Below are 8,648 nucleotides of genomic sequence, written 5' to 3' on the forward strand. Positions count from 1 at the left end.
TATTCCAACGATCAGCCTATTGGTTCACCGGGCAAGAAGGCGAACAGTGCAAGGCGCGGGACACACGGCTTGAAGCGCGGCAACACGGCCCGGCATAATGTCTGGGCAGGCCGGCACGGTCTTTGCATCAAGGACTCGTTCACCTGGACAGCCGAGGGACCGGCGTGGTTCTCGCGCCGGAGATGCAGATCGGCGTTGTTGTGTCGTCAAGCACCCGTTGACGGAACGCCGACCGGGGAAAGGGGGCCCTTCTGCAAAGTATACGGCGGTGTATACTGCAACTATGGTTTCTGATCATAGTATTTGTGTTGACCAACAATGTATGAGGCACATATTCTATTTTGACATTCCATTTGCTTTGAGATTTTCAAAATGCCGATGATTAAAATGTTTGGTCACCGTACACTCGGGGGTGGCGTAAGTGAGCCTGGTAAGATAGCACAAATATCAATCTCTTGTGCATCCTACCTGGCCTCGCTTACACCATCCCTAAATGTTAATATTTGTGTTGACCAACAATGTATGAGGCACTTATTCCATTTTGTCATTCCATTTGCTTTGAGATTTTCAAAATGCCGATGATTAAAATGTTTGGTCACCGTACACTTGGGGGTGGCGTAAGTGAGCCTGGTAAGATAGCACAAATATCAATCTCTTGTGCATCGGACTTAGTCTCACTTACGCCATCCCTGAATGTTAATATTTGTGTTGACCAACAATGTATGAGGCACTTATTCCATTTTGTCATTCCATTTGCTTTGAGATTTTCAAAATACCGATGATTAAAATGTTTGGTCACCGTACACTCGGGGGCGGCGTAAGTGAGCCTGGTAAGATAGCACAAATATCAATCTCTTGTGCATCGGACTTGGTCTCACTTACACCGTCCCTGAATGTTAATATTTGTGTTGACCAACAATGTATGAGGCATTTATTCCATTTCTCTTGTGCATCGGACTTGTTGGTCTCACTTTCTTCCATTTTCATCATAGTAGGAACTGGATGAAGGACCCCGATGCAAGCGAGCCTGGTGGGTAGAGATGACGGAGCAAAGGAGGAACCGGATGAAGACTACTTTGTATCTCGAAATTGTGAATTTTGTATGAATTAAGAGTTGTATGCAAAACATTTGACACTTGCCACTATATATGTATCTCGATCGGGCTCTAAGTAATGTGATGATGATGTCTATGTTATATCTGTGCAATGTACATGATATTTATATTATATCTGAATGTTGCTGTATATAACCTGTGTATCTGTGTATCTGTATTGCTGTCTATAAACTGCATGTGTATAGCAGGCAGCACAAAATCGTGTATAATACAAGCAAATTCTGTGGCGCACTAAAAACCAATTCTGTGGCGCACGCTTTTCTGTGGCGCACCTAAGAACAAGTGCGCCACAGAAACCTTAATTCTGTGGCGCATGAGCAGGTGCGCCACAGAAACCTTATTTTTGTGGCGACGTTTCTGTGGCGCACCTCCCATGCGCCACAGAATCCATTTTTCATGCGCCACTGATGAGGCTTTTCCTACTAGTGTAACTTGGATGTCACGATTATGTCTAGCCTTTCCAAATGTGCAAAACAATATGGACCTTCATCTTTCGGACATTGTGATTATTCATTAGTGGAGACTAATGGCAGAATCACGTAACTATATTGTCCGCCAGCAGCTCTCCTCTAACTCCGCAACCGTTATACTTGTCTTCATCATACATTTATATGTTTAAGAGACTGTATATTCCATCCTTTTATTAATTAGGTACCAAATATGTCTATCCTTCTACTCACCTTTTGCAATGGAATATGAATCAGTTACTCCCACATGTTTATGAAGGATCTATTGTTAGAAACAAGTATCATGGTATATAGTTCGCTCGATCAGTAAAAATAGGTAGTTTTAAATATATTCACCGAGATTTCAAAGACCATGGGTCGATTAAATGTACTTACTATTGGATTTTCTATTTCATTATATTAATATTGTTCATGAAAAATGTTATATATTTTAAGTCTTTTGTGTGTGACCAAATGATGGATGGTGCTTGATAGTGATTGTTTAGGGGGCCAGGTGCTGAAACTTTCAGTAATTTTTAAATTTTAGCATAAATATTATAAATATTTTTTGGATTTTTATTGATTGTGTGTGGTGGTGGGGGGAAGCTCGGTAAACGAGGGCACTACCATGTACATGGGACCTCTTGTGCGCTGTTTTATTAGGTGTCATTGCGTTCCACTGTGTCTAACTAAACTGAAACACAATGAATCTCGATGAACTTGGTGAAACGGTGTGGCATAAATTTTAAAGCAGGGAATTGACGATACAAACACTTCGTGCACGTAATAGAAGCATTTCTCATGTACCCTCATTGTCTAGCCGTGAAATTCCAAGTGTTGTTTGAAAAAAAAAATCGAAGTGTTTCAACGCTTGCAAAACATTCAAACCCTGCGTCCTAGGATAGTTGTCTTAGCTTTATTAAAATTTAGATGTGTCTAGATAAATTTAGTGTGTAGATGCATCTAAATTTAAATAATCTAAGACAATTTTTATGGGACTCAGGGAGTACATATCAGCACGGATGTCACCTCTATTTCGTTACTAGGACTACATTGGTATATGCATGCAGCTCTCGACCTCTCCTGCCAACCTCCGGGCTCCGCGGGATCCACCAATTCCTCGGTTCCAATGCATGGGGTCTGCTCCTACATGTCCCCGACCTTCTTCACCTCTCGTTCCTTCCCCTGTTTCTCTCTTTCCCTTCTCCTCCTCTCCGTCTCTCCGGCAGAACACGTAGGGTGGCGTATCGGCGTTGATGGTGTGATGAGGAAGCTGTGCCCGAGCGCGGACCGCGACGACACCCTCGACACGGTGCTGGAGGTGCCCATTCCCGATGAGATGCTCATCAACGTCACCGGCAACGACAAGCGCCGCGGCGCCGCCGGCGCCAACATGCGTGCCTGGCTCAAGACCCAGGCCTTCGACCACGCCACCGTCGACGGCCCCGCCGCCGCCGCCGCCAACGCCGAGCTCCAGCTCTTCCTCAACGTCGTCGGCTCGCCGCTCATCCCCTGCCCCGTCCCCCACGACCGCGCCTTCAGCCGCTCCATCCGCGACTCCTCCATCGTACGTCTTGCCATCTTTGCCAATGCCATGCCATGCACGCGCGTACGCAGCAGCAGAATGATTGATCGATTTGGTTGTGTGTGATGCGACATGAATGGAATGAAGCAAGCGTCGACGGCCAAGTACATCATGCAGCAGTATATCGCGGCGACGGGCGGGCAGGCGGCGCTGCAGGGCGTGCAGAGCATGTACGCGGTGGGGAAGGTGCGGATGTGCGCGTCAGAGTTCCACCTGGGCGACCAGAACGTGACCGCCGCCCAGGGCCGCGCCGAGGTGGGCGGCTTCGTGCTCTGGCAGAAGTGCCCCGAGGTCTGGTACTTCGAGCTCATCATGGCCGGCCACAAGATGAGCGCCGGCAGCGACGGCAAGGTCGCCTGGCGCCAGTCCGCCGCCGAGAACTCCCACGTCTCACGCGGTCCTCCCCGTCCACTCCGCCGCTCCCTCCAGGTACACATCCATCACCCATGCAATTTCCATGGACATGAAGTCGTACTACACTACTAATCAATCCTATCCATAATTCCATACCCATGAATGTATGATCGATGAAGCCTTGCTGATGCATGTCGTACGTACGTGCAGGGCCTTGACCCGCGGTCGATCGCGAACCTCTTCTCGGATGCGGTGTGCATCGGGGAGAAGGTCATCAACGGCGAGGAGTGCTTCATCCTGAAGCTGGAGGCGAGCGCCGCCACGCTGCGGGCTCGGAGCTCCGCGGCTTTCGACATTATCCACCACACGGTGTGGGGCTACTTCAGCCAGCGCACGGGCCTGCTGATCCAGCTGGAGGACTCGCACCTGCTCCGCATGAAGTCCGGCAAGGGCGCGCGCCGCAGCGAGAACATCTTCTGGGAGACCGGCATGGAGTCCGTCATCTCCGACTACCGCCACATCGACGGCGTCAACATCGCGCACGGCGGCAAGACCACCGTCACGCTCTTCCGCTACGGCGAGGGCTCCGTCAACCACAAGAGGAAGCTGGAGGAGACGTGGACGGTGGAGGAGGCCGACTTCAATGTGCACGGCCTCACCTCCGACTACTTCCTGCCGCCGTCGGACCTCAAGAAGGAAGGCGATGACCAGCACGCCGGATGAGTGGCCACCGCCTTTAATTAAGTGCTCGCGGTAGTGCTAATTTGATCGAATGTTTGATCCAATGACATCAAGATTCATTCAGGCTAATTTTATTTTGTTTTTTTCTCTAGAGGTGGCCACAGCTGTACGTGTGTGTTGATTCTGTTTTGAACGAATTGCAAAGTACTCCCTCATCCAGGAATAGAAGTTCAGAACCACTTAAAGTTTTCTCCTTCTCTCGCAAAAAATCAGTTTTCTCCTTAAAAAAAAGACCTGCTAAATGAAATGTAACGTGTCATCCAACCTTCTCACGAAGATGGGCAATTGCAAAATCTTACGAGGACAAAAGTGGAGCAGTAGCTTTATTTGAAGCTGGGAGATTCACACTTTAGAGCATTGCGTCGAAGAAACATGACTTTCACTTTGGATTTTTCTTAAGGATGCGGCTAATTCCCGGTCAACCTAGTTTCATGTGTAATTTACGTGTAACTAGGGCAAAGGATATGCAATTGCACATGCATGTGCAATTACGCATGTGTAATTCTCGTATGCAGGAATAACGATGTAAATCTAACGGTCGTCGAGTTGATCAAGCTCTAACTTAGTTCCCGGTTGGGGATCCAGTTTTATTAGAAACTAAGAGTCACTCAGAACATTTACATGGTTCAAGGAACTAACTTCAAAGTGAAAACCAGTACAAAACCTCCTATCTATTCAACTTGAAACTAAAAACAGGTCAGAAGAAAGCCTAACCATCCAAGCAACAAACCAGAGACTAGGTAGTACTTGAACCAAAATTACAGGTTTTCAGGCTACACACCACTATAGATCGAGAAAGATAGCTAAGACAAACGATGATAGATGATGATGTTGCAGCTTTGTCTTCAGGAAGTTTTTGCAGAAACCAAACTAGGTGGTAATACTCCTCCTCACAGGATTCCATCTGTGATTCTGCCCGAAGACCTCCAGCGCCACATGCGCCATCTTTAACTTTCACAAGCCGTTTTTCTGCAATTTCGACCAAGTGTTAATGAAATGACAAACAAGAGTAATAACACTTGTGGGGTCTCCAGGGCGAATTTTGTGAAAACAAGATTTGTTTCTTGTTTTCCAAATAGCCCATACAACCGCCGGAACCTACAATTACAACCTTCCTATCTCGGCCCGAATGCGTGTTGAACCAATCTCTATATAGATCAACAAAGCATTCGGGTATCTTACTAATCTTCAAAGAAACACTAACCACATTCCAAATATACTTCGCTAGAGGGCACAAGAAGAACATGTGTTCCTGAGTTTCGTAATCATCACAAAACTCACACAGTTCTACTTTCTTCCACCCTTTCTTCTTAAGGTTGTCTTTAGTTAGGATTCGAATCTTAATTACCAACCAACAAAAGACTTTGATCCACAAAGGAAGCTTGAGGGTCCACATAGTTTTATAGTTTTGCTACTAAAAAGGAATACATTGATTTGACAAAAAAAGTACCAAATTTTGTTACCAGCCACGAAACTCGGTCAGGTTCATCTTTTAACTGAACTTGACTACAGACGTCCAAAAGCTTACACCACATGGCTTAGGTTTCCTCTCTCAGGAATCTTCTAAACTTTAACATATCAAAACCTTTGCTAAAAACAATATGAACAGTAATAAAAACCTTTGCTAAAAATAATATGAACTGTAATAAAATGACTATAACAGAGATTATAGAGTCACAGAAAACTTCGACAGAGTGGTTGGTGTCCAACCCAACTGTCTTCCCAGAAAAAGGGTTTTCCTACCATTCCCAAGAACTCTCTTACAACATCTATAAAATATGTCTTTTATCACCACTAGACCTGACAAGAAAAGGGAATGAGATGGACTAGGCTTACAGTGAGAAAAGGTACATTTTTTTAAGATACTTTGCTTTAATTAGGTCTTGCCACAGACCCTCTTCATTTTCGAAACGTCAAATCCATTTAAACAGTAGGCTGACATTCTTGAAATGCAAGTCTTTCACCCCAAGGCTCCCTTGATCTTTCGGTTGACAAACATCAGACCATTTGACCAAATGATATTTCTTAACATTTACTTTTTCCTGCCACAACATGCGAGCCCGAAATAAATCACATCTTTTCAATACCCCTTTAGGCATAGTAAAGAAATATATCATATAACCAGTAATGCTACTCAAAGAAGCTTCTAACAAAATGAGTCTAGATCCAATCGAGGTAATGTTGCCTTTCCAGCAAGCATTCTTCTTTTCAATCCTATCTTCAACATCCTTTCAGTCACTATTCAGCAAACGCTTAAAATGCATGGGGATCCCCAGATACGTAAAAGGGAAATCTCCTTTTTAACAAGTAAAAATATGAGTGTACATCTCTTGCTTATCTAAGGTAGCACCGAAGAAAGACACTTCGCTTTTGTGAAAATTAATTTTTAGACCAGTGAGTTGTTTAAAAATACATAGGATAATCTTTAGATTACGAGCACTTTTCAAGCTCAAACATAAAAAATGGTGTCATCTGCATACTTTAGATTAAGAGCGGCTTGAAGATATGTTTATGAGAGAACCCATCTCTTTGTAATGCCCCTATCCCAAATGGCTGATCTACAGGTGGACAAGACCACCCTGAGGTTTCCACATAGCCTATTAAGAGACAGTAAAATTGAACTAGGTAGAACCCCTCACAGCGTTTTGAGGCTGACAGCCGTCGGATCCTATATACGAACGGAGCAGATCGCTCGTAGTCCACTGCACGAACAAGCGCTATTTTCGTCCACTAGCCCACTTGTCACCGCTGGTCCAGCATCTCCGGGCCGCTATTCCGGAGACCGATTTGGATGCGCTCTCGTTCATTGGGCTCGAAAGTAAACTAGGCCTCCATTCTCAGCCGGACTGATTCTTGGTCTTCTAGACCGACACCGTGTGGTTCGTCTCTCTTCAGTTTCCGTTATTACAATCCCTCAGTTCATGGTCCTTCATAAATCCTCCCCGTTTCTTTCCTCTAAATACTCCTTCCATTAGATGTCGATCTCTATTTTTCGAGGATACCATCTACATTCCCTTCTCCCACAACTAATGGTTCTATTTGGTCCAGATTCATTCGGATTGATGTTGTTTTCTCTCGCAATTTTTTGTAGGCATGTCGAAGTTCTGGAGGCTAAATTTATTCGGTTGATCTAGAGAATACTTCACCATAGGATTTTTTTCGCGAAAATGCAAAAACCTTGCGTTTCGATGCATTGATAGAAAAGAAGGTTATATGTACAAGCCCCCAGAAGGGCACACCCCGTCATACAACTCAACCCAAGAAAAGGAAACTAGTCTAGGGGAGGAGCTGGCGGACACCCCGGGCCCCCGCGTCCGCCCAAAGCCACGCGTCAGACCTAATGTCGTTGAATAGGGACTTCACCGAAGGCCGTGCGTTGTCGAAGATCGCTGCATTCCTCACCAGAGGATTTTCTATTGATGTCAGCCATGTTATCAACTTAATATCCGGTAACTCTTATATTTCATCTCATCTCTCTCAGTTTGTGCTACCAGGATGTTATTGTTCCCGTGATTCGCACACAGAGGCAGTGACAAGACAAAGCGATGGATATATGGGAAAGAGGCAGCTATGATGATCAGGAGAGCAGTGTGTCTGCTCGGGCGCTCGACAACAGCGGGTGGTCTCTCCCGCCTAACCCATCAGACACGCCTCGCTCCCATCCTGCTCTCTTCCTAAGGTTTGATTTTGAGGTTCAGTTTTGTTCTTTGATTCAGTTACCTAGGATTTTCAGTTGCCACCTTGATGCAGTTTACTAGATTTTAGCAGGACCATCACATGAGTTGATTGTTCAAGAGGAGCCACACATTCACCAAGACAGGGTGTTGCGAATATCAATGTATCAGGAACAGTTGAACTCTTGTTTTGGAACATGAATTGCCCTTATTACATTACAAAGCTTCTCTTAGGAGATAGAGATGAGTGACAACTTTTGGTGATGCGTCAGGGGTGGATTCCATATGGTAGGACAACATTTTTTGATTGCAATTTCAGTCATAATAATTCTGTTTTGTGTCTCCAGTCATTGCTACCTCGATCCGAAAAAGGGTAAATCCCAAGACAAATCAAATGTACTTGGTTAGTCAATTCTTCTTATTCACGCCAATTTCTGTTCCAGTGTTTTTGCCACTTGTTGTGATTCATGACAACCAAAGTAGCAAAGACCATTCTTCTGCTATAATACAGCTGTGTAATTTGCAAGAGCTTTTGGAGGTAACATATGTTAATGGCCTTGTTCAGCCGACATGACTGATTTCGCAAACAGAGTGGACCTTCCTTCACTGTAATACACAACACTTGACCGTCCATCTCAATCAGTGTTAACGAATTCTTCATATGATCATTTTCAAGTCCTGTTTTACTGCTTATTTAAGAGTCCACATCTGAACGGATGAGTATAATTTTTGA

General features: G+C 45.0%; 1 protein-coding gene across 1 annotated transcript; it reads left to right on the forward strand.

Annotated features, from left to right (window-relative positions):
* Positions 1-2,825: 2,825 nt before the first annotated feature.
* LOC124659617 lies at positions 2,826-4,223 on the forward strand. The gene is made up of 3 exons (XM_047197449.1): positions 2,826-3,128; positions 3,234-3,575; positions 3,711-4,223. Exons 1-3 carry the CDS (start codon positions 2,826-2,828, stop codon positions 4,221-4,223), a joined length of 1,158 nt encoding a protein of 385 aa, XP_047053405.1.
* Positions 4,224-8,648: the final 4,425 nt, after the last annotated feature.

This window comes from Lolium rigidum, chromosome 6 (assembly GCF_022539505.1).
Source record: "Lolium rigidum isolate FL_2022 chromosome 6, APGP_CSIRO_Lrig_0.1, whole genome shotgun sequence".
NCBI classification, from domain to species: Eukaryota; Viridiplantae; Streptophyta; class Magnoliopsida; order Poales; family Poaceae; genus Lolium; species Lolium rigidum.

Coding starts and splice junctions, on each gene's coding strand:
- LOC124659617 (XM_047197449.1), top strand. CDS start 2,826: ATGAGGAAGCTGTGCCCGAGCGCGGACCGCGACGACACCCTCGACACG. Junction 3,129..3,233: donor CCATCCGCGACTCCTCCATC/GTACGTCTTGCC, acceptor AATGGAATGAAG/CAAGCGTCGACGGCCAAGTA. Junction 3,576..3,710: donor CACTCCGCCGCTCCCTCCAG/GTACACATCCAT, acceptor ACGTACGTGCAG/GGCCTTGACCCGCGGTCGAT.